Source organism: Vipera ursinii, assembly GCF_947247035.1.
Source record: "Vipera ursinii genome assembly, chromosome: 7".
Lineage (NCBI taxonomy): Eukaryota > Metazoa > Chordata > Lepidosauria > Squamata > Viperidae > Vipera > Vipera ursinii.
This window is the reverse complement of record NC_139521.1, coordinates 33,404,123-33,430,793: the sequence shown is the minus strand read 5'-3', so window position 1 is coordinate 33,430,793 and position 26,671 is coordinate 33,404,123. Positions and strand designations below refer to the sequence as shown.

Genomic DNA, 26,671 nt, shown 5'->3' with positions numbered 1-26,671 from the left:
CGCGAGGCACAGGTGGGGGAAGGGCGGGAGGCCTCCCGACTGCGGCAGTAGCATTTCGGCGTTAAGAAGCTCCGGCCTGTGTAAGGATTTATCTATATATATATAAAAAATACATATCAAATTTAGGAACCGCCCCTCTCCCCACAGAGGAAGCAGTGGTAGTTGGGGGATGGAGGCGAGTGGCCATGCCTGCTTTTTATTTATTTGATTTTAGTCCGCCTTTATAAGTAATGCAAGGCTGTGACCATACCTAATGCTACTCCCTCCTATTTTCTCCACAACAACCCTGTGAGGTGAATTAGCGGAAAGAGAGTGACTGGCCCAAAGTCACCCAGCGGTTTTTTTCGTGCCTAGGGCTGGACTAGAACCCAGTCTCTTGCTTTCTAGGCCAGCACCTTAACCACTAAATCAAATTGGCTCCTTTCAGGGTGGTAGGGGAAGAAATCTCCTTTAGGCTTCTCGGGTGGGGCTTTCTTGCACTTGCCTTTCTCCGTTCAAGGAGAGAGTGGGTCAGTTCAAAGCAAAAACCCTACTTGAACGGAGCCCACCCCACGCCTTTGAAGTTTGGGTGAAAATTAGCTGGGTTGGGGTCTTGGGAGTGCGTGCTTCTTCCTCCTTTTCCATTAGGATTTGAGTGTGGGAGTAGGGAAGAATCAGGCACCTGACCTGGCTTTTTGCTTGGTCAGGCTTAAATTAGAGGTTACTGTGGACATAGCCAAGTTAATTTGGGAGCTAGTTTTTGGACAAGGTTAATGCCTGGAATACAAAAGAAGAAAAGGGGATTGATTCCATCTAAGATTGTTTTCCTCTTTTGTTTGTTTCTCTAGTAACAAGATGTCAAAGAGAAAAGCAACAAAAGTTTTCAAAAAGAAACTGGCAGTAAGTGGCATTTTGTTTTAAAGTGTGTGTAGGTATTTACCCCTTCTTTTTAATGTAGAAACCTTGAGTTGATTCGGGTGTAGGAATTCTATAAATTTATTTAATTCTTGAGCCATTTAGTTTTGCAATGACTTTCTAAACATAAAAAATTAGATCATCAATTTTTGTGATGTAGTTGAAGTAGGGCTGTTCACTACTTAGTACTTTGTCTTCAAATTGTTTGCAGTGTGAACATTAATGCAATTACATGTTTCTCTGGAATTATACAGCAGCTATAGAAAACCACTCCATGGGTTTTTTTTTAAATAATTTCCAATAATTTTATTAGGGATTATATTAAACAAGTAGAACTTACACAACTACAAAATATATTAAAGAAAATAAAAAAACAACTTCATGGTTTCAGGAATAGATGCAGCAGCTCTAAAATATTAATAGGTGCCGTGTGCAAAGCTCTAGATGGTAGTACTACATATGGCCCCTGCTAACTTTTTCTTAATTTAATTTGAACTTATTACTTATCTTAAATATTTAACTTTCTGAAGAGCTTGGACAACGTGTTTTTTAACATTGCTATGTTAAAAAGGTGCATGGAGCTTTTGAAATTCAGGACTTTAACATCTTTCGTTCTGGATGGAGTTATATTACCTCAGATAGACCCAGTGTGCAACTTGGGGGTTCTCCTAGATTTGCAATTCCTGCTCAAAGAGCAGGTGACAGTTGTGGCTTTGAGACCCTTTGTGCAACTTTGGATTGTGTGGCAGCTGGTCCTTTTCTGCTTTGGAAGTCCCTGCATTCAGTCACTCATCTCACACTTGGACTATTGCAACATGCTGTACATAGGTCTACTACTCTACTTGAAGAGTATTTGGAAATTACAGCTGGCACAGAATGCAGTCTTGGGGCCCCTAAGGTGGTCTGTATCACCAGTTGCCAGTTTGCTTCTAGGTACAATTCAAGATGTTGGTTATCACTTTAAAGCCTTCCATGGCATGGATCCAGGTTGCCTAAAGAACCATCTTAACACCAATGGGATTGCCCACCCCACTTACCCAGTAGAAAGGGAATGCTATCAGTCAAGGAAATCTGGCTGGCTGGGTCCAAGAAAAAAGCATTTTCTGCTGTGGTTCCTAGCCTTTATAACATCATGACCTCTGAGATGAGATCTATAGCCACCCTTTTGGCCTTCCAAAAGTATCTGAGGGACTTGGCTGTGCTAACTGGCATGGAAGCCCAATGGGGGCATATAATTCTTGAGGTGGTTAACAGACCATGAGAAGACACCCCCCCATGCATCCTGCTCCCTCTCCCCATCTTTGTGAATGTTAAGCTAATTTAATATTACCGTACTATTTATTGGTTTGATGCTTTAATGTTTTATCACTTTTTGAATAATTGCCTAAAGTTACCTGCAGGTGAAATGGGTAGCACATAAACTGAATAAATAATCTGTTTCTTTGCAGAGGTGTCAAGCCAAGCCAGACTCTCATGGTAAACTGTTTTCATCTGAGGAGCTTGATGTCTCAAGTATTTTGAAAATTCCTGGAAGCAGACAAACAGAGGAAACTAATGACTTATATGGTTAGTTATTGTCTGTAATATTTTAAAGATGTTCATACATAGTTATTAGAATTGTCTGCTTTCTGATTGGCACAGTGGATAGCCATTTGCTCTCTGAATTATTATTTTTTGCTTTTACATCTCATCAGCATAAACATTTTCTTCCATTAATTTGTCCTAATGCCTACTCTTGAATCCTGACAGCTATGCCAGGTATATTACACTGAGGGCTAAACATTCTATTCTCACTTTCATATGACCAGGCATTGCTATTTGCTCAATGTCTAGTGAACCAAACTAGGTTAGAACCCTAGAAAAATCAAGGTGGGATATCAACCTTTCATGGTAACTTGTTCTGCGTGATTGCTTCAAAGAACTATAAGTTACGAAACACTTTTATACAAGGCTTATTGCATCTTGGTGTTTTTCCCCCTCTTCCTAATATCTTCCTCTTGAGTGAAACTGCTTTGTGCACTTCACACAGAAACTATTGTTTTGAGATTTTCTGTGATAAGACAAGTAGGTTCTTTTAAATTGTTATAGTTAATTAGTACTTTTTCATCCTAGATCATCCTTTACATAGCACTGCTCTGTCTGTGTATGAGGAAGAAGAAAAGGCTGATAATGGAAACAATCAATATTCAACACTGAATGAGTCTACCAGCAATTTCTCTGGTCCAGTGTCCCCAAAGAAAAATGCAAAGAAAAGGTATTCCAAAAATAAGTTTATTTTCTCTAGACTGATTTTCTATGTGTATATGAATTTATTAGTGTGTCCAACTTAATCCAGCTATTAACCATTTATATAACTTCATTGAAGCTATGTCATCCAAATAGAGAAGAGATGTTTTGAGCACATCCAATACTTCATTCTAAAATTCCTAGTAAAGTACAAATATTAATTAAAGAATCAGTTATATTCTTTATTTTTGGTGCTTTTGAATCGGCTTTGAGTTTGGTCTCTAAATAGATAAGACTTCTTAGCAACATGTTTTCTTTATAATCGTTTCTTCTCTGTATGTTCCAAATCTACTGCTTTTTCTTTAAAACATTTGTAATTTTCAAGTAGGACAGGATCCAAGTTTTGTAATGACTTGCACATCTCTCATTAGCATAATTATTTTCTTAAATTACAATTGTGAAGGCACTAAAGTCTTGCTTCACCTTTTGTACTTCCTCTGTATCATCACTACCAAATATTTAGTTCTTACAATAGAGTCCCAAAGATGGCATTTCTGGCTAACTTCGTGAGGACTTGATTTTCTCACAAAAGTCAAAAGATTTTGGACTCTGCATGCCAGCATTTTGTAACACCTTGAAGACTTGGATTTGTTCCTGGGCACGGGAGTCAGATGGTTAGTTAGAGCTGAGACATAGTTGTTCTGATAGTTCTGAATTTTTTTAATCTGGGTTTTCCTTTTATATTCTTTTTTATGTGTATTTGTACATTTTTATATGACATTAGCTCCCCAAATTATTGGTGCTCTCTGAGCTTCGTGGTTTTCTTGCAGACTTTTCATTACCAAACTAGGTAACATCAGTGCTAGGAGGAAGAGGAGTTTGATCTTATTTTTATATACCGTATTTTCCGGCGTATAAGATGACTTTTTAACCCATGAAAATCTTCTCAAAAGTCAGGGGTCATCTTATACGCCCAGTCGTCTTATACGCCGGAAAATACGGGTAGTCTTATACGACGAGTATAGCCCAAACCCTATACCCGTATTTTTCGGACCATAAGACGCACTTTTCCCCCCCCAAAGTAGGGGGGAAAATGAGGGTGCGTCTTATGGTCCGAAGCTGATCCGTATGGCCAGCCCCAACCTCCGCAAGTGGAAAGCAAGGGAGATTGCTAGGAGCGCGAATCGGCACATGCTGAGAAATGCCGATCTCACGCTCCTGCAATCTCCCTCGGTTTCAGCTTCCCTTGCTACAAGAGAAAGCAGGCTGAAACGGAGTGAGGGAGATTGCCAGGAATGCGAATCGGTTGATCTCGCGCTGCTGCAATCTCCCTCATTTCAGCCTGCTTTCTCTTGTAGCAAGGGAAGCTGAAACTGAGGGAGGGAGATTGCAGGAGCGTGAGATCGGCCGATTCGCGTTCCTGGAAATCTCCCTTGCTCCGTTTCAGCTTGCTTTCTGCAAGGGCCGCCTCCGCAGGTACTGCTCTAACGTGGAGAGGGAAGGACAAACAGGGAGGGAAGGAAGAAAGGAAGGAAGGAAAGAAGCAAGGGACAATGGGAGAGGGAGGGAGGGAGAGAAATAGAGGGAGAGAGAAAGGGAGAGGGAGAGAGAGAAAGGGAGAGAGAGAAGGAGAAAAAGAGGGAGGGAAATAGAGGGAGAGAGAAAGGGAGAAATAGAGGGAAAGAAAAATAGGGAGAGAAAGAGGGAGACAGAGGAGAAAGAAGGAGGGAAATGGAGAGAGAAAGGGAGAGGGAAAGAGGGAGAGAAAGAAAGAGAAAGAGGGAGAGAGAGAGAAGGAGAAAGAGGGAGGGAAATAGAGGGAGAGAGAGAGAGAAAGAGGGAGAAAGAGAGGGAAAGAGAAAAATAGACCACGGAGACGTCCTCGGACAAGCGCTGGCTCTTCGGCTTTGAAACGGAGATGAGCACCGGCCCCTAGAGTCGGAAACGACTAGCACGCATGTGCGGGGGAACCTTTACCTTTATATATATATATATATATATATATATATATATATATATATATATATATATATATATATATATATATATATGGATCCTTGGTTTTTCGGGTTTTTCCCCGCGTAGAACTAAAGGTGTGGGCGCAACGTTTCGACGGAGTCTCATCCGTCATCATCAGGCTTTAGCTTCCTTCTTCTGGGAGAAGCATGTGGCTGTTAGTTCCTCTTTTTTAAACTGCCAGAGGGGGTGTGTTCTGTGGAGGTGTGCTCTGATTGGGTAGGGGACCAAGTGTGTTCTGATTGGGTGGGAGTGTGTTTTGAATGGTGGGTGTGTTCTGATTGGGTGGGGGGGTGTTCTGAGTGGATGGGCTGGTCTCAGCTGCCAGCTCCAGAACTGAGCTGGTGAGTTGTGCTGCTTTTGTTCGGCTTCGTGTTTGTGGTGGTGCCATGTTTTTATAGTGGGTGTCAGTTTGCTTATTGTGTGGTTTGGAGGGGTTTAAAGTGGCTGATGTTGCAGCTGTAGTTAGGTTTCTGTTTTGTGGTTGTGTGTCTTTATCGTTGTGGGTTCGGATTTGCTTTTTGAATGGTTGTGTGGTGGTGATGTCATGTGATGTTATCATGAGTTTGGGTCTGGTATCATTCTTGGTGGTTGGGCCTCGTCTGTCAATCAAGGCGGGTTTCCAAATGGCTGGTAGACGAGAGGTATCATCTCGTGTATTCATGCTGTGGGGGCGTTTTTCTATCTCAATGGCTTCTCTGATTATTCTGTTGTTAAAATGTTCAATTTTGGCGATAGTTTTGGTTTTTTTAAAATCAATTTCATGTCCCGTGGCTTCAAAGTGTTGGACCAGGGATGAAGTTTGTTCTCCCTTTCTGAGTGAGTTTTTGTGCTCTTCAATGCGTGCAGCCACGGGACATGAAATTGAGACCAGCCCATCCACTCAGAACACCCCCCCACCCAATCAGAACACACCCACCATTCTCCGCGCCCTGCCTGCCTGCTTCTTTCCGTTGCGGAAAGAAGCAGACCTCCGCGCCCTGCCTGCCTGCTTCTTTCCGCTGCGGAAAGAAGCAGACCTCCGCGCCCTGCCTGCCTGCTTCTTTCCGCTGCGGAAAGAAGCAGACCTCCGCGCCCTGCCTGCCTGCTTCTTTCCGCTGCGGAAAGAAGCAGACCTCCGCGCCCTGCCTGCCTGCTTCTTTCCGCTGCGGAAAGAAGCAGACCTCCGCGCCCTGCCTGCCTGCTTCTTTCCGCTGCGGAAAGAAGCAGACCTCCGCGCCCTGCCTGCCTGCTTCTTTCCGCTGCGGAAAGAAGCAGACCTCCGCGCCCTGCCTGTCTGCTTCTTTCCGCTGCGGAAAGAAGCAGACCTCCGCGCCCTGCCTGCCTGCTTCTTTCCGCTGCGGAAAGAAGCAGGCAGGGCACGGAGGTCTGCTTCTTTCCGCAGCGGAAAGAAGCAGACCTCCGCGCCCTGCCTGCCTGCTTCTTTCCGCTGCGGAAAGAAGCAGACCTCCGCGCCCTGCCTGCCTGCTTCTTTCCGCTGCACCTCCCCAAACCTCCCCAAACTTCGGCAGGTCTCCGGACGGCGGCGGCTTGGGAGAGGTGCGCGCGATCCTGGAAACACCGAAGCAAGTCCTCGGTAAGCTCCGGGCGGTCACTTGCTTCGCGTCTCCTGAGGGAAGGGGGGGCGACTGGAGCGGGCGTGTTTCCTCGCCTGCTGGGCGCCGCGATTTGCCCGGGGAACGTGCGGGCCCCGAATGGCAGCGTGGAGCGAGGAAGCGGACAGCCAGGGCTTCCCCGAGAGCCGCGGCCACACAGGGTATTCCTGTGTATTCAGGCTTGCAAAATGGCGGATCGAGCCTCTGCTGGCGGCAGAGGCTTGCAGAGCGCGGATCCAGCCTCCGCCAGCGGCGGAGGCTTGCAGAACGGCGGATTGGCTTATACTCGAGTCAACAACTTTTTCCAGTTTTTGGGGGTGAAATTGGGGGTCTCGGCTTATACTCGAGTCGGCTTATACTCAAGTATATACGGTATATAGACCAACAATGCATTGAATTACAAACGAACAGAACATTATAGTCAGGATTTGATGGAGTGTTTACTTCTGTGAGGTGTACAAGTTCATGCGTCACTTCTTTGGCAATGTTATAGATTGTAGATATAATTGGCTGGAAAGGTATGTCTGGCTTGTAAGCATGGGAACATCTACCATATTTTTCGGACCATAAGATGCACCTGACCATAAGACGCACCCAATTTTTAGAGCAGGAAAACAAGAAACAAAATATTCTGAACCAAATAGTACCGGTATACTAGGAAGGAAGGAGGGGAGATAGAGAGAGAAGGAAGGAGGGAGGAAGGAAGAAAGAGAGAGATAGAAAGAAAGAAAAAGAAAGAAAGAGGGTGGAAGGAAGAAAGAGAGCTAGAAAGAAGGAAGGAAGAAAGAAAGAGAAAGGGAGGGAGGAGGGAGGGAGCAAGGAAGAGAGAGAGAAAAAGAAAGAAAGAAGGAAGGAAGGGAGAAGGAAGGAAGAAAGAAAGAAAGGAGGGAGGGAGGAAGAAAGAGAGAAAGAAAGAAAGGTAGGTACCGGTAGTTTCTTTTCCCTGAATAGGTTTTCTAAGATGCCGAAGCAAATTCAAACAATTAGCAGTATTATCCTGCAAATGGGAAATCACTTCCAATAAACTTCGCAGAGAAAACTGCAGGGACAACTCCTCACGGCTTTGCTGGGGCAAGTCGCCTATGAGGTTTAGTTTAGCAAAAACTTTCTTTAGCAGCGAGGTAAAAGAAAGAAAATGTGCACGCGCAGGGAGGGGGAGGCAGTTAGAAGGCATGGCAGGCACGTCCGTATTTCCTCCCCTGCCGACCAATCACAGGGGCGGGGCGGAGAATTCCATGTCTTCATTCAGTCACGTCTCTCCAATGGAGCTGATGGACTGCGTTGACTGAACGGGAGACAAGTATTTTCGCTTACCTTCGGACCATAAGACGCACCTCGTTTTTCCACCCACTTTTGGGAGGGGAAAAGTGCATCTTATGGTCCGAAAAATACGGTATGTTCTATCTGTCCATTTGAGTCTAATTGCTATGGAATCCAACCCTTACAATTAATAATGTAAGGGTTTGTTTGTTCAGTATAACTAAATTTAATCCCTGATGAATGCACATTTGTGACCATATTTTGTTTTTTTCCCCAGTATGATATATGTACCATTGAATTTCCACATTTTATCACTACTAATTATGTTGCTTACTTCTTGTTATTTTTAAATGTAAATCTTTATCTGGAATAACATACAGATCTCTTTGGCCCATCAGTGAAATTATTTAGTCAATATAATGCTGCAGAAAAGGATTCTAACAAGTTTCCATTCCAGTGTTTAAAATTCCATGATAAAATATACTGTAGTATTTTTATGTTTACCAGAAAACCTCACATTCTGAAAACAATGAGAACTGAAGATACAGAAGAAGCTTCAATAAAGAACGTGGTAAGTAAAAGGTTTAGATCAGGGGTGTCGTCCAGAAGCGTGCCCATCCCATTGCTGGCAATGGCAAAACAGTCCCGATACCTCTCACGACGTCACGTGGCGTCGCGAGTTTGACATGTCTGGTTTAGATAATACTTTTTCCTTTTTATTGGGAGTAAAATACAATCTGTTATAGGCAGATGTTTTGAAACATATAATTACATTTGTTTTCAATCTCAGTTGTATATATACTTCGATAAAATTTAAAATTACATGACTCAAAACTACAAGCAAAACCAATTTAATCATTTTTAAGTTGAAATTTCTTATAATTTGTTATTTTTGTAATTGTTTTTTTAAAGCATACTGTTTTTATGCTCGAAATCTGATAGATTCCCTGCAGTGAAATATTATCTATCATGTCATTTGTTGACTGTATGTGGTATTATGTACCATTTCCTTGCAGACACCATGTGTTACAGCCTATTTCTGTTTTTAATGTTTACGTGTCCTGATAGTGCTAATCTGAATAGTCTCATATTTTCCTGAATCCATGAATGATAAAATAGTTTTTATGAGCTGAAAGCCATAGGTTACTTATGTTTATATGCTCAACAAAGATAGCTACTTATTTATTCAATTTATTTATTTATTTATTCAATTTCTATACCACTCTTCTCCCGAAGGACTCAGGGTGGTTAACAGGGCATACTTAAAGAGATTCAGTTTTAATTATAATAAATTGTAAGCAGTAGTTCTGTTATATAATCCATTTCTTACTCTACATGATTTTCTGCATATTTTATATACATTTCATATAACTTGAAGAGTTTTTCTTATACTAGTAGAAATTAGTGAATATATAGAAATGATTAAAATAATTCCTAAATAATTTTCAACACAGGTGAGCAAAATTTACATACATTGCAGGAATCTTCAAATTGTATGATCATTAAGAAATACTTAGAATGTAAGATATCAAATTAAATAATAGATTTTGGCAAAATTACAAATTCTACTTTAAATACCATTAATTAAAAAACATACAATTTAGTTTTCCTGCATGTTTTTTTAACTTGGCAGCTAATACAAAAAATGGGTCTTGCAATATTTTATATATCCTAGGAAATTAAACAATTAGTATTTGCTAGCAGGTAATTGGTATAGGAAATCACATTGATTAAAAAATAGACAAAACAAAGATTCTTAAAGAATCCTTTAATAGCATTTTATTAATATCTCTTTACCTTTATTTCAGCATAGTAATTCCTAATAATTACCTTTATAAAAAATAATTTCTTAGAAACTTTTCTACTTTCTAGGAGAGGCCATATTTAATTGGTTTTAATGTTTTGCTGATCACTATATTTAAATGTTTTTTGTAAAAATGCAGTGTCCCATATCAGTTATAAAACTCTATTATAAAAATGAAACAATTAGCACATACTTCAGTGATTATTAAAAAGCATGTTATTAAAAGTGGCCACTAGTTGTAAAAATATTTTTTTAATTTATTTTTGCTGCTGTGCAGCTATAGAGTATTCAAAGTTAATGGGGTGTTGTTACAAAGAAGTACATATGTGTAGTCTGATAGTGTATTCCTTGTATTTATTATAGGTGTTATGACAATTAACTAAAATTTTAAGCAGTGTACATCTAGACAAAGTTTATAGTTTGACTAAGTTTGACAAAGCTGTGCCTGCCAAATGAAATAACGTAAGTTGCTAACAACTAATATGTTCCTTAAATTTGACCTAACAGATACCCAAGAAAAAGACTCAATCCCATGTAAATAAGAATGTTTTACCAGAAAGGGAGACACATTGTCCAGGTAAATCATTTTTCCTCTCCCCTGGGCTCTAGAATGATTTTTCACTTCTATGTGTAGTATCAGACCTGTTGATCTTGATTTTTATAGTAACTGAGTAAAACTGTAGGACTTAGCATTTCATATACATCAGTTTAGGGACGCGGTGGCTCAGTGGGTTAGGACGCTGAGCTTGTCGATCAGAAGGTCAGCAGTTTGGCGGGTTGAATCCCGAGTGCTGCGTAACAGAGTGAGCGCCTGTTACTCATCCCAGCTTCTGCCAACCTGGCAGTTCTAAAGCATGTAAAAATGCAAGTAGAAAAATAGGGACCACTACGGTGGGAAGGTAACAGCGTTCCGTGCGCCTTTGGTGTCTAGTCATGCCGGCCACATGACCACGGAGACGTCCTCGGACAAGTGCTGGCTCTTTGGCTTTGAAACGGAGATGAGCACCGGCCCCTAGAGTTGGAAACGACTAGCACGCATGTACGGGGGAACCTTTACCTTTTATACATCCGTTTAAATTGTGTATCTTTGGGAAGCTTAGATAAGTTTGGACCCATAATAACCAAATGTATTAATAATCTATTTTTCACTTCATTTAGTTTCAAAAAAAGTTCCAAAGCAGCCAACAAAAGTTACCAGACATGTTACCAACGAAAAAGTTGTTTTGAAGGAGCTCGAAAAGATAACAGCAGAATTCAAGTAAGCATCTTTGTTTTTTTGATTGAGAATTTCCTTATGACTGAAAACTGCTATGGTGTTAAATGTCCCTTATAATTCAATCTGCTTTTTCGCTTTTCTAAATTGGAATCAGTGCTGTTGTGCTGTTTGGAGATATTGTAAAAACATAATGAAAGTACTACTTTAAATAATAGGGTTTTTTTCTGAAAAAATATGTCATAGCAAATTGTTATATTTAAAATAATATTTTTATCATCATTACTCTGGATGCTGAAGAGGGTTTAAGCAGGCTTGGGCCTCATCCCTGCTTTGATAGGAGACTGTCAAAAAATATCAGGACTGCATGAAAGCTGGGAAATTTGAAAAAAAAACACCAAAAGGCAGCAGGAGTTACGTGATATCAGAATTATTGCAGGAAACACGTTGACTAGCAGCAAAAGTACGAACCCAAGAATGATAATTTAAAACTTTTCAGCATTATAAGTTATAATATTTTTTAACAGGAAAATGTTAGGTATTTGGCATTGCTGTCTAAGTATCAACCATTAGTAGGATAAAATTCAGTGACAAGAATTTGCACCACTGCATGCACAAATTAGTTTAATGTGTTCCTTTAAGCATAGATTTATCATGATATATATTGTATATATTGTTTCAGAAAAGAAGTGGAACAGGAGAAGCATAAAAAAGTAATTGATAAATTTCATACCAGGCTCAAAGATGAACTTGCTGACATTGTACGTACAGTTTTTGACTGAGGAAAATTCTATATTTTGCAAGCATTAAAGGGGCGGTAATTAAAGACGAATCACCAAAATAACCTACAGACCCTTTAGTAGAAAAGGAATGATAATTAAATGTATCTGGGAGGGGGAACAAGTAGAGTGCTTGGGAATTTTATACAACAGGTCATTGGTCATTGGAACAGTCCATGATATAACACTGTGTATGTTAGAATAACAAACTGAAAATTTGGAAAGCATCCAGGAAGGAGAAAAACTAGGCAATGAAAAAAGTCAGTTGCAGTGTTTTTCTTTTTATGTGTAACAATTCTCTTAATTACCCATACTGTCTTCTGCTCCTATGCATTAGAATCTGAAAAAGGATAAAATTAGATACGTATATGTAAAAATCCAAAAACATTTAAAATTATTATTTCTTGAATTAAATAGCCTTCTTAGATTCTGGTTATTAGAAAATATGAATTTTACTAATTTCAATCTTAGGTATTGTAATTATTTACCAAGAAGTTATGCCATATTGTTAATTTGTGAATATTTTAATTAGTCTGCAGATGCTGAGAAACTGAAAAATACAAAATTGAAACAAACAAAGGTAAACTGGCCAGTGTATCTTTTAAACTGTTTAGGTTTTCTTCCTATAGATTAAAACTAGCTTTTAGTGGACAATATTTAAAGGAATAGGTTGTAATAATATGAAATTTCATTAATTCAGATTAGGAGCTAGACTAAATATATTCTATATGTGACTTTAATACAAATTGAAGGTTTTATGCATACTAATTTGCTCAGTTCTATATATGTAAACAGGTAGTCCTCAACTTATGACCACAATTGAGTCCAAAATTTCTGTTGCTAAATGAAACATTTGTTAAGTGAGTTTTGCCCCATTTTATGACCTTTCTTGCCACAGTTGTTAAGTGAATCACTGCAATTGTTAGCAACAATTGTTAAGTGAATCTGGCTTCCCCATTGACTTTGCTTATCAGAAGGTCACAAAAGTGATCACATGACCCCAGGACATTGCAACCATTATAAATATGAGTCAATTACCAAGCATCGAATTTTGATCACGTGATCATGGTGATGTGTGTGAAAAACAGTCATGTCACTTTTTTCAGTGCCGTTGTAACTTCGAAGAGTCAATAAATGACTTCTTGTAGGATGAGGACTACCTGTACTCACATTTTGTAAAATTCTGTTGATTCCAGAAAGGGATATTTTTCACTCAGTGGTCACACTTAGATTTTGAAATACTCTGCCTATGAAAAATCACTTAGTTTTACCAATAATCCTTGGTAATCAGCTTCAATGTGAATATTTTAAGGAATGCTACTGTTAGTGATTTTAATAAAGTTGATGAATTGTTATCTATGATTTTGGCTTTACATGATGTTAAGCACAGTGTGGGGTTTTTAAGCGTACAGGGTCAATTTAATATTTTTTAATTTGGTTTTTAACTTTTGTATGTTGGATTTTTAATTCCCTGTAAACCGCCCTGAGTCCTCAGGGAAAGGGCGGTATATAAATGTAACTAAATAAATAAATAAATAAATAAATATTTTTATTATATTTAGAATTATGCACATGTAGGTTGTAATATTTTTCTTTATTATTAGACAATATAAATATTTGAAATAAATATCCCCATTTCATAAGTAATTAAATTATAGCTGAAGGGATTTTCAGTGGTAAGGATATCTACAGTTGATTAAGTTGATCAAGGAAGAGTACCGTATTGAAATTATGTTCTAAATACTTCCTGCTTCTTCACAAGATTCTAACTTGGATTAAATTTTATAATAAGCAATATGTCTATATAGGTAGTCCTTGAGATACGACTGTAATGGATCCTGCTCATCACAATCGTAAAACCTGACTGACTCATGTTTAGAAACATTTTTGCCGTTGTCATTAACCAAATCACTGCTGTCATTAAGCAAACAGCATAGGCATTAAGTGAACCAGTGGTTTACTATGGGTACAGTTTTACTGAAAACTAAAAATAAATGTAGTTTTTGGCAAAATCGTTGTAAAACATGATCACTTGACCGGGAGTGCTGAAAATGGCTGTAAATATGGGCTGGTTGCTGAGCTCCTGAAGTGCAGTCACATGAGTCTGCAAGGAAGCATCGGAACTTTGAATTTGCATCATAAATACCCTTAAATAGATCTGTTGGAATTTCTAATGGTGGCTAAGAGACTAGTTGTAAGTCAAGACTACCTGTATTTTAAAGAAGTAATATCAGCGATGATATGCATTATCAAAAGGTAAAACTATTAAGGCACTTCCGATTTTGTGTCGGGGCGAGATGGGACGCAGGAAGACAGAGCTCTGCCTTCTGCACCCGATTTTCCCTGTTGGGGGCCCTGAAAAGGGCCTAAAGTCACCCTGAAGAGGCGTTGAAGGAGGGGTGCTTTGTCAATCATGGAGAGATGGTGGTTTCTCCATTCAATCCAAGGAAAGTCCTCTAAACTGGCAGGGGAAAGACCAGCCACATCTTTGCAGCCGGCCATTAGCTGCTGACAACGGAAGAACAAAAGCTTTAATTAAAGCACACCGTAAATAGCATGTTTGGACTGGGTGAGAATACTGATCCTTTCTTTACTATTTTACAACTTGAATTTCCTGGGAAAGGCTCCCAAGAAGCTTAAAACCTCCAGATGTGAACGGAAGCAGTGTTTTAAATTTTTTATGGGGGACAGAAATATACGATCCTGAAGTGAAAAGTAATACAAAGTTAGCATTTTAATAAATCTGAGAACTGAGATAAATTGTTAAGATTTTCTCTTTGGGAAAAAATATTGAGGTGAAATATAAGAAATCAACCCTTTGTTTAAGAGTGGAAAATGGACTTTGAGTGACATCTAGTGGTAGATCTGAGTACAGCACTATAACTAGGTCCTTGGCTGCTTGGTGAATTTCAGCCTAAGGGAAAATAGCTGGCAATAAAGGAAAATATTTTGGCATATTTATCACCCTGACCTTCTTGGACTATAAATACCTACTGTGCTTGGACCTTTAGTCTCCAACTAGTGAGAGAGAAAGAAAAATTTGAATAGGTCTCGCTGCAGGGAGGTTGAACCTTTTGAACACTCGGAACATTGTGGATTACAACCTTGCCTGACTGATAATTTTCAGGATACTTGAGACAAAGGATTACTATAAAATATTGATATTAGGACTGGATTATAAAGGCAATATATAAAGACCAGAAAACTAGAGGAAATCCTGTTCCACTCTTACTGAGACTGGTGATACTGGAGGATTTCTAGGAATGATACCTCAAGAAAAAACAAATCTTTCAGAAGGAAATAATCTATGCTATAACAAATTCATCAAACAATTCTTGCACGCACAGAGGACATAAAAAGAAACCATTACAAGACTAAAAATAATCTAGATGATATAAAGGACCAAATCTCCAAACTGAAGCTACAACTGGAAAGCCCCCAGACAACGAGTACAAAGTATGAACAAATAAACCAGAAATCAGAAGGTGAAGCAGAATAGACCTAGAGATGGAGGAAATAGGGAAAGGGAAATATGGACTGCCATTGACAAAATACTTCAAGACCTACCTATAACAATGAAAATACAAAAGACCCTTTACTCCTTTCTTCAAAATGCACCTGATGACAAGGAAGAAGATTCGAGAAAATGGAACATAGAGCGGGCAGGGGAAATGTCTAGGGAATGTGGATGGGCGGAATTCCTCCCCAAAAGTACTCTACCTAAACTGTCTTTCTCATGCCAAGCAGCTTGCACAAAAATGGAAAGAAAATTCTTGGGCGATTTAATTGCCTTGGCCTGGAAAGCTCCTTGGCAAAGAAAGCAAGCAAGCGAAAGTTAGACTTAAAAAACAGGATTAGATCTATCAGAGGGGGCACTATCTGTTTAACATACCGGTTTGAGTATGATTAAAAGAACGGATGACCCTTAGATATAACTAGATTTTTATAACGGAAGATATGATTTAGAATTAAAATAGCATTATTTCCCCTTCTTTTGATATGGGAAATTTGAAAATAAGAGGATTGGCATGAATAAAAAAGTTTAGCTATATAAATGTAATTAATATTGAGAAAATCGTAACTGACAAAGATACTTTAAATATTGATGGGAAATCAAACCTTAACAAGAGCATGAAAAACAGGATATTGACTTATGACTTGATATTATTGTTACCTCTATAATATTAGTAAAATACAATCAAGATGTCTGTATCCAATTTTGTATACATCAATAGCACTGAGAATTGTAATTGTTTAATGAGGGGAAAAGGGAAAAAATATGGGGAAGAAAGGAAGATCAAAGAAAAAAATACTGGATTGTGCAGTATTGAATAGACTTATATTGAAGAAGATAATGTTAAATACGTGAACCCAGACAACATGTTGTTTACTAAGATATAAATATTGTAATTTTAAAAAGATTAACAAAACTTATTTTAAAAAAGGTAAAACTATTAAGGATTTTCATATTTAATATTTTCTGGCATTTCAGATGGTCAGAAAGACAAATAAGAAAAGAAAACATTTAATAGAAATTAAAGAAGAGCTATTTAGGTATGTTAATAACTTTGCAATTAAGTTTTTAGATACGGTTATCACTGAATCCTACAATCTTGTTTTGTGCCAATCCAGTGATATGTTCATTTTCCCTGCTCCAGCAAATATTTCAGTAGCTCCAACTGACTGGTATTTATTTCAGATGTCCTATAACAACTATGCTGCATTAAATCAGATGCATCAGAGAACTGAAGCTGCACCTTTATGAATGTGGTAAAGATTTTTTCAAAACTAAATGTGGAGCATTACGTACTTAAATTCCAGATGCTTCCTCCAAATAGGTTTCAAACAGTATAAATAGTTTCTCATCTGGCAAGATTCATTCATCGTAAGCAGTATTTTTGCTTTTCAAAAATTAACACAAACATAAGAATAGTAGGTCTCAGAGAGATTATACACCCCAACTATCTGAAATTGCACTACTAACACCAAGTATCTCACACTGCAAAACACCCAGGACATTTGTCCTGTCCCTTCTAGTGTCACCAAGAGTATCCTATGTTCTTCAACCAATGAAAGAAAAAAATGCTACCAAAGAGTTGTTCACCCTGACTTAAAAAGCAGGTTTCCAATTAGATTTTATATTGATGCAGTAAGTCGATGTACCCCCTTATTTTTATCAGGGCTGAATCAAATACTGATTACCCTATTTCTTTGTGATAGTTTAGCTTATCATTCTACTCCTTCAGTTATGTAAAGTTTTCTGTAAAATAAAAGGAAACCTTAACAAAACATAATGCTCAAACATTTATTTTTGCTAGAAAGGAACCAGAACTGAAGAAACTAAAGAACGAATACAGCAAACTGCAAGAAAAAATATCCTGTCTCAGGAATGCAGCTCAGTTTATTAAAGATTTAAAGAGTCTTCAGCAAATGAAGGATGAAAAGGAAAACTCACAAAAAAAACTTGTAGTAAGTAACTATTTAATGGCTTAGCACACTGGAAGAATCACAGCTATAGCTACTGCTCCTTTTAAATACTAACCCTTGCATATTTCAGATAACATAAATACAGATAATTGTATTGTTCCTAGGAGATGCAATTTTTCCAGGTATTTGGGGTGTGCTTCAACAGAGACTTATTTGAGTGAAAAAAGCTAATCATGCCATGATTCTCCATCCCTGGCATCATTTTCAAGTACATATAGTAGTCAGCTTATGTCAGTTTTTTCACAAAGTTACAGTGGCACTGAAAAAGATGGACTTAACAATTGTCCTAGTTCTGGATGTTGCAGTGACCCCACAGGTGCCAACTCATGACTGATATTGCAGTGAGCCACTCACAAGATTGCCATTTGCAGTTTTTCCTACTGGCTTCTGACAAGCAAAATCAATGGAGAGATTAGCAGGGTAGGTCACAAGTAACCCCCCTTAGGTTGCTCCCCTATATTTTTCTCCCCAAAAGAAGGGATCTCATAGTAGCACCCCTTGCCCATCTGCACTTCACATCTCCTCCATAGCCTCAAGTAGCACCTGACCCTATGGCACCCTTTCCTGGGACTCCCACTTCTTCCTGCTTAATGATCCATGCACCCTGGGGCTATGACAGCAACTGGGATTGATGTCGCCCTTTATAACGCCATCACTTAGCAACATTAATTTCTATCCCCATTGCTATCATAACTCAAGAACTACCTGTATCCGAAAAAAATAACCCTTTTTAATGTAAATGGTACACATTTCAGTATTCAGTATTGAAATTTATGCACTCCTTCGTAAGATCCATGCAGTACGACTCTCAAAGCAACCTTTATTTTCGTATAACCATCTGTTCTATATAATATGTTTTACAATATCCTTGTGGGAATATATAGTATTGATATAATCATATTTGATGTGGAAAAGTAAGTGGCATATTGATTATTTTTGTGGTTAGCTTTTAAGTTTTATTACTCTTAGATAAATGTAAAATTCTTCATCTCATTTCATTCGAGTACAATAGTGTTTTCATAGATGGAGTGCAGTAACTTTTTATTTCTGGTGTATAAATCTCTAAGTGCAGTGTCTTATGTTATTTTAGGTTCCTTAAAAATGGTTGTTGAGGAATTAAACATTATTAACAGCCTCTACCCTTGCCAGAAATCCCAGTTTAGGAAGTTAGGATAAGTTCTACAGACATGGGGAATACTGATATATCCAATAACGTACAAGTATAGACAAGGCAGATAATTTTTATTAAAACTTTATTAACATTCTGGTAAAGGTCTTAAGCTCTGTGCAGGATGATGCTTATATTCCCCCAAAACTAAGAATACAACAAGACTTGTAATGGCTCTAGAGTTCTCAGATTCATGGATACTAAATTAAAAGAAATAAAAACATCTGAATAAAATATAGTTTTGCATATTTTGATAAGGCTTTGTTTTCAGACATGCAGGAAAGAACATATGAGAAATAGCCCACAAACACAATTGAGATATGGGCAGCATATCAGCCTTCATCACAAAAACACCATGGACATTAATCATAAGCCCATATATATCTTAAATGTCATGATTATGGTTTGTTAACTACAAAGGCAGGGAAAATGAAAACAGTCTTGACTTGTGGCAATTGCCTGCACAAGTCCATGCTGGTTTTTTTTATCCCTTTTGGAAATGATATCTTCTTGCCCTCTTCTTGGGCTGAAAGAGAATGGTCCAAAATCAACCAGCTGGCTTTGTGCCTAAAGCAAGACTAGAATTCATGGTCTCCCAGTTTCTAGCTTGGACCTTAAACTAGTTTTTCAAATCTAGATCAGAATATTCCCCCAAATAACAGAGGAAATAGACATAAGTAAAATTACAAAGAATGAAAATAAAAAAACAAGAAAGAAAAGGCTATCAAGGAAAAGAGGAACAGAGGTGCCTAGAAGCACTAATAGAAATAATAGGTCATTGACTTCTGGTTTTACAATGAGACGGGCGCAGGAAGGCAAGGCTCTGCCTTCCACACCTGATTTTGCCCTACTAGGGGCCCTAAAAAGGGCCTAAAGTTGCCCTGAAGAGGCAATGAAGGAGGGGTGCATTGTCGATCATGGAGAGATGGCAGTCTCTCCGTTCGATCCAAGGAAAGCACTCTAAACTGGCAAGGGAAAGACCGGCCACTCTGCGGCCAGCCATTAGTCACTGACAATCAAATAACAAAAACTTTATTAGCACCTCGTAAACAGCATGTTTGGACTGGTGAGAATATTGATCCTTTCTTTACTATTTTACAACTGAATTTCCTAGGATTGGTTCCCAAGAAGCTTTAAAACCTCTGGATGGGAACGGAAGCGGTGTTTAAAAATTTTTATGGGGGACAGAAATACATAATACTGAAGTGAAAGTAATACAGAACTACAGTTTTGATAAATCTGAGAACTGAGATAAATTGTTAAGATTTTCTCTGGGAAAAAAAATTGAGGTGAAATATAAGAAATCAACCCTTTGTTTTAAGAGTGGAAAATGGACTTTAAATGACATCTAAGTGCTGGATTTAAGTACAGCATCATAACTAGCTCTTTGGCTGCTTGGTACAGCTGGCAATAAAGGAAAATATTTTGGCATATTTATCATCCTGACCTTCTTGGACTATAAATACCTACTGGACTTGGACTGTTAATCTCAAGAGCTAGTGGGAGAGAGAAAAAATTGACTTTTGAATACGTCTGGCTGCAGGGAGGTTGAACATTTTGAACACTTGGAACATTGTGGATTACAACCTTGCCTGACTGATAATTTTCAGGATACTTGAGACAAAGGATTACTATAAAATATTGCTATTAGGACTGGATTATAAAAGCTATATATAAAGACCAGAAAACTAGAGGAAATCCTGTTCCACTCTTATTGAGACTGGTGATACTGGAGGATTTCTAGGAATGATGCCTCAAAAAACAAAAACAAATATCAGCTCCCAGACGACTACAAAATATGAACAAATAAACCAAAATAAGATGAAGGAGAAGAAATGGATCTAGTGATGGAGGAGATAGGAAAAGGGAAATAGGGACTGCCATATACAAATAAAACACTGTGAGGCCTACTTATAACGATGAAAATATAAAAGATCCCTTACTTCCTTCTCCAAAATACACCTGATAAGGAAGATTTGAGAAAACAGAACATAGAGCCGGCAGGGGAAATGTCTAGGGAATGTGGATGGGCAGAGTTCCAATCCAACCCCCCCCAAAATACTCTTATCTAAGTTGCCTTTCTTATGCCAAGCAGCTTGCACAAAAATAGAAATAAAACTTTTGGGCAATTTAATGGCCTTGGCCTGAAAAGCTACTTGGCAAAGAAAGAAAGCGAGAGTTAGACTTAAAAAAACCAGAAGATTTGATTTATCAGCAGGCATTATTAATATGCCTGTTTGAATATGATTAAAAGAATGGATGACCCTTAGATATAACTAGGTCTTTATAATGGAAGATATGATTTAGAATTAAAATAGCATTCTTTTTTCCTTTTGATATGGGAAATTTGAAAAAAAGAGGATTGATATGAAAAATGTTTAGCTATGTAAACATAATATTGAGAAAATCATCTGATAGATACTATAAATATTGATGGGAAATCAAACTTTAATAAAGAGCATGAAAAACAGAATATTGATTTATGAATTGGTATTGTTATCTCTATAATATTAGTAAAATACGAAGATGTCTATATTTAACTTTGTATACATCAATAGTACTAAGAATTGTAATTGTTCAATGAGGGGAAAAGGGAAAAAATATGTGGAAAAAAGGAAGATCAAGGAAAAAAATTGTGGAGTGTACAGTACTGAATAGATCTATATTAAAGAAGTTAATGTTAAATATGTAAGCCCAAACAACATGTTGTTTACTAAGTTCTAAAGATTGTAATTTTTAAAAAATCAATTATATCTATCTATCTGTCTGTCTGTCTGTCTGTATATATATATATATATGTATATATATATATATATATATATATATATATATATATATATATATATATATATATATATATATATATATATATATAGGGCATTAAGGTGATAGAAGGAACATACGCAAAGAAGGATTGTAGGCAAGGGAATGTTAATTCAGAAGCAAGTAATAAACTAGGTCCAAACATTAGGAATTTCTAACATAGGCATAGTATTTTATAAGCTTTTAAAGTATGTCTTGTTTTTCTCTTCCTGTTCCATAGTATGGTATTTCCAGTCTTCCTGCACTTCTGATGGAGTCACGAAGAATTTTAGGAGCAGAAAGTCACTTGCAAAATATCAACACAAAATTACAGGAAAGTTTGGAATTGCAAAAAACTAAGTAGTCATACTAAAAATTATATTCTGTGTTATCAGATGTACAATGTATTAAAATATAAAGTTGAAGTTGAAGTAGGAAAACTAAATAATTGGAGTTTATTTTCAGTGATCTAAACACCATAAATTCCTTTTGGCATGCTTACTGGTATATTTAGATACGATTATCTCAAAAATAAAAATCTTTTGTTTGGCAAAAAAGAAATAATGAGGCAACAAAACAGACCATTGGATCATAAATATAGAATTTAAATACGGTAGATTTACTTTGTGTGAGAACAAGTGATCTTTAAACTATTCTTTCATGAAAGTAGACTTTCCAACAGAGAAATAATCTTGCTATTATATAGTTGCAGTAAGGTTTTCATCTGGCAAGGCATGTGTAGCTGCATGTTGAGTACATATATGCTGCTTTCCAAGAAAGAAGATGGTTGTTGAGAAATTAAAACTTAGAGTTTATGCTTCTAGTTGTCAGCTCTAAATATATCACATTACTATTTATGTATTTGCATTACTATTTACATATTTAGCAATTCAATAAAATCCTTTTCTGAAATCCTAAGTCATATTTCTAGCACCTAGTTACTTCTAAACTCTAGTTGTCTTTATTCTTCATCAACCACAGTAAACATACGAAATGTAAGTTGCAGCTGAGAAGCCCAACAAAGCAAAACACCAGAGACATTGTGTTCGCTAATGTAACTTTATTAGCCATTAGCAAACCAATAAGGTAGAAAGGAAGCTAGCTCTGAGAATATGGCGGGAAACAGATAATTAAAAGAGTAAAACTTTTCCCTCCCCTCTGTGACAGTACAGGTCACATTGTCCAATTAATCTTCCAGCAATTATTATGAGAAGAAACATCTCGGTGTTTGGGCTGCCATATTGATAAGGAGCACCTGTGGATCCCAAACTCTCCCCCCTCCCCCATAACTGTAGTCAAGCCTAGAAACACTACAGCGGTCCTAAAGACAGGGTTCGTAGCTTGACGGGCCGGCCCCCTGGAAGGGAAGGGGAACCTGGAAAACAAAAAGGAACACACACCATGGCTTATTAATTTTTTGCTTGTACTAGTTCTGGCGGTATTTAAGTGTGTAATCGTTTTACCAAACAATCTGCTTTTCCGTGCTGGGCTTTTATCCATCTAACTTCTGATATTGAATAATCCTCCCACTGGATTAAGTACTGCAATTTCCATTTGTGGATTCTAGAATAGAGGATTCGCTTAACCTCATAATCCATTTCCCATTCTACCATTACTGGGGCTGGGGCTGCCTTCCTCACTGTTCTCATTGTGGATCCCCTGTGTGGCTTCAGCAAACTGCAATGGAATACCAGGTGCACTTTTCCCAACAACCTTGGTAGCTTTAGCTCTACTGTCACTGGGCTAATTACTTTTACAATAGAGAAAGAACCTATGTATTTCAGCCCCAGCTTCTTGCAAGTTTTTCTCAACTTAAGATACTTAATAGACAGATACACTTTTATCTCCTACATGGAACATTACCTGGGGAGCTCGGTTTTTATCTGCTTGTTTTTTCTGGTTTTTGGATGCCTTAGTTAAAGCCTTAGCATCGCTCCAGACCTATTGGAACGAACCCACCCAATCACTCAGGGTACTCAAGGATGGGGTTCCTGTGGGCACTCTAGTATTGGCACAAATTCCACTATTGTGGGTAACTTAAATAAAGTGAAGCCAGTGTTGCTGTGTACGGTTGTTATATGCCACTTCTGCAAACGGAAAAAGCCCAGTTTGTTTGCTGGTAGTTAACAACACTGGTACTGCTCCACTATGGTGTTGGCTCATTTTGCAGATCCATTTGTACTCAGATGAAAAACAACTGAGCCCCTGGGAGGACCCTATCATCCTTACAAACTCCCTCCAGAACTTTGCAGTAAACTGGACCCCATAATCTGAAATGATGCACTTAGGCGCTCCAGGTAGCCGGTAGATATGTTGCAAAAACATCACTAGCTTCTGGGCTGAGGGAAGTTCAGCACAGGAGATGAAGTGGGCTTGCTTAGAAAACAGGTCTATTACAGTTCAAATCACTCCCCCCACTCTCCAGCAGCTTCACTATAAAGTCCATGGCTATCTCCTCCCAGGGTCTGATTGGATTAGCCACCTGCTGCAGCAGTCCCAGACTCTTCCCTGGCAATCTTCCTGACCGTGCAAACTGCATCTCTCCCTACACAGTTCTCAATATATTTCTTCATTTTTGGCCACCAGAACTGACGATTGGTGAGGTGCAGCATCTTCAGGAACCCAAAATGACCCACTGCTTAGCATCGTGGCTGCTTTGTAGGACTTGTAGCTGCAGACGGTCTGGAACAGGGGTCGGCAACCTAAAAAAGAAAAAGAGCCACTGGGAACCGGTTCCATCACAAATTAAAAAAAGAGGGAGCCGCGTGCGTGTGTCCATGCATGCGCATGCGCAAAAAGGTTTTTTTGCGCATGCGCGGACGCACGCGGCTGCCATTTTTTAAAAAATGAGATGGAACCGGTTCCCGGTTGCCCGACGGCCCGTCTGCAAAGCTGCCGCTTTCGGCAGCTTTGCAGACGGGCCGTGGCAGCTTCCTCAAAGAGCGGCGCCCCTGCCCATTCCGAGAGGTGCGCACGCACCTCTCCGAACGACCGGAGGTGCGCGCGTACCTCCGCGCGAATGGGCAGCGGTGCCGCTCTTTGAGGAAGCTGCTGCGGCCCGTCTGCGAAGCTGCCGCTTTCGGCAGCTTCGCAGACGGGCCGTGGCAGCTTCCTCAAAAAGAGAGGCGCCCCTGCCCATTCCGAGAGGTGCGCGCGCACCTCTCCGAACGACCGGAGTTGCGTGCGCACCTCCGTGCGAAGGGGCAGCGGCGCCGCTCTTTGAGGAAGCTGCCGAAAGCGGCAGCTTCCTCAAAGAGCGGCACCGCTGCCCGTTCGCGCGGAGGTACGCGCGCACCTCCGGTCGTTCGGAGAGGTGCGCGCGCACCTCTCGGAATGGGCAGGGGCGCCGCTCTTTGAGGAAGCTGCCGCGGCCCGTCTGCTAAGCTGCCGCTTTCGGCAGCTTCACAGACGGGCCGCGGCAGCTTCCTGAAAGAGCGGCACCGCTGCCCATTCGCGTGGAGGTACATGCGCACCTCTCCAAAGGTTTGGGGAGGTGCGCGTGCACCTCCGCCCATTCGGGGAGGTGCGCGTGCACCTCTCCAAACGGGCGGTGCCACTCTCCATTTGGAGAGGTGCGCGCGCACCACTGCCCGTTGGAAGAGGTGCGCGCGCACCGGGCGGCTGGGAGCCGCAAGAGACGGCCGCAGGTTGCCGACCTGTGGTCTGGAACATACAATTTGTCCCCTTTCCATGCCAGCCCATCCCTCATGGTCAATTCTCTCTGATAAGCCACAAACCAGGAGTCAGTTTGCAGCTTTTGCTTCAGCTATTGGATAAATGTATTGGTGGGGGTGTGTGTGAACTCTTTCTCTTGTCTGGTTGTTGCTTGTGTTGCTTGTTACCTATCGGGAATGACGAAGCTCAGCACTTCCTGCCGAGTGCTTTTCAATCGGGGTATGCAGGACAGGGCATCAGACAGGAAGTTCTTTTCCCCCTGGAATGTATTTTAGTTCAAAATCAAATCTTTTGAAATAGTGCCCATCTGACTTGCTTAGGAAAAAGCTTGCGGGGAGGGGAGGTGTTTCAAGGCTTCTAAGTTTTTATAATCAGTCCAACACTTCAAAGGGGGCTTTGCTTCCCTCTAAAAAATGCCTCCAAGTTAGTAACACCTATCACACCACAAAAGCCTTTCTCCCACACAGCCCATTGCCATTCTGTCTTATTTAGCTTGCCAGATATGTACATGCACAGCTGTAGGTTCCCCTCCTCACTGCATTGGAGGACAGCTTCCACACCCACGTCGCTGGCATCTGCCTGGATCACAAAGGACTCCTCGGGATTTGGGTGTTTTAACACTGGTTCAGTGGCAAATAGTCCCTTTAAGCTTTTGAATGCCACTTGGCACTTCATTGTCCAGTTCAAGGTTTGATTCAGCCAGGGCTTGTCTCCCCCTTTTCCAGTCTTTAACAACTCAATGATTGATAAGGCAATTGTGGCAAAAGAGGGGATGAATTGCCTGTAAAAATTTGCAAACCCTGGGGGAAACTGCAGCTGCTGTGGGTGCTAGGGACTTGCCACTCCAAGATGGACCACAATCCCCGGGTTCATCTCTTATCCCCTTGCAGGATACACAGTAGCTCAAGTAGTCCAGTTTAGATTTGTGAAACTCACATTTTAAGAGTTTGGTGTACAGCAGACATGTCAAACACAAGGCCCGGGGGCCAGATCCGGCCCATAAAGTGGTTTCATGCGGCCCGCGAAGCCATCCTGGAAACAGTGAGGAAACGGCCCCCACTGCCTTGGCCCTGGCCCACAGACCCTCCTCCTGCCAGAGACCCTCAGATCTGTCCCACTCCTGCCCAGGCCCCCATAGGCACCCTTGATGCGAACCATGTAGAGCTGGCCACGCCCACCCAATAGGCCATACACACTCTAGCCACGCCCACCCAGTAGGCCACACCCACCCAGGTCACACCCACCCGGCCCCCTGAGGGTAACTGCAATGCTGATGCGGCCCTCAATGAAATTGAGTTCGACACCCCTGGTGTACAGCTTAGCCTCCAACAGCTTTTTCAGCACCAGTTGCATGAGCTTCATGTCCATGGTTTCGGTGTAAATGAGGATGTCATCCAGATACACTAGAACCCCCTTATAAAGATGCTCATGCAACACCTTGTTTATGAGTTGCATGAACAAAGCAGGGGCCTCCTGTAGTCTAAATGGCATCACTTTGAATTCATAGCTACTAAAGGGGCAGTTGAAAGCTGTTTTCCACGCATCACTTTCCTTAATTCTCACTCAGTAGTATGCCTTCCTCGGGTCTAATTTTGTGCATATCTTCCCTTTGGCTAAATGTCCTAACATGTCCTTCATGAGAGTGAGGGGATACATGTTCTCCACGCACATAGTGTTGATCCCAGAGAAATCCATGCATAATCTTAGCGGCCCATCTTTCTTTTTCTTTAATAGTACTGGTGCTGCTATTCG

At 39.9% G+C, this 26,671-nt stretch overlaps 1 protein-coding gene across 1 annotated transcript; it reads left to right on the top strand.

The window, feature by feature from the left end:
* Positions 1-2: 2 nt before the first annotated feature.
* On the top strand, positions 3-22,221 carry CENPU (centromere protein U). Its single transcript, XM_083367350.1, has 12 exons — positions 3-80; positions 828-879; positions 2,343-2,460; positions 3,007-3,148; positions 8,499-8,562; positions 10,303-10,372; positions 10,954-11,053; positions 11,691-11,769; positions 12,320-12,367; positions 16,280-16,341; positions 17,106-17,256; positions 21,486-22,221. The coding sequence occupies exons 2-12, from the start codon at positions 835-837 to the stop codon at positions 21,606-21,608; spliced, it is 1,002 nt and encodes a 333-aa protein (XP_083223476.1). The 5' UTR covers positions 3-80; positions 828-834; the 3' UTR covers positions 21,609-22,221.
* Positions 22,222-26,671: the final 4,450 nt, after the last annotated feature.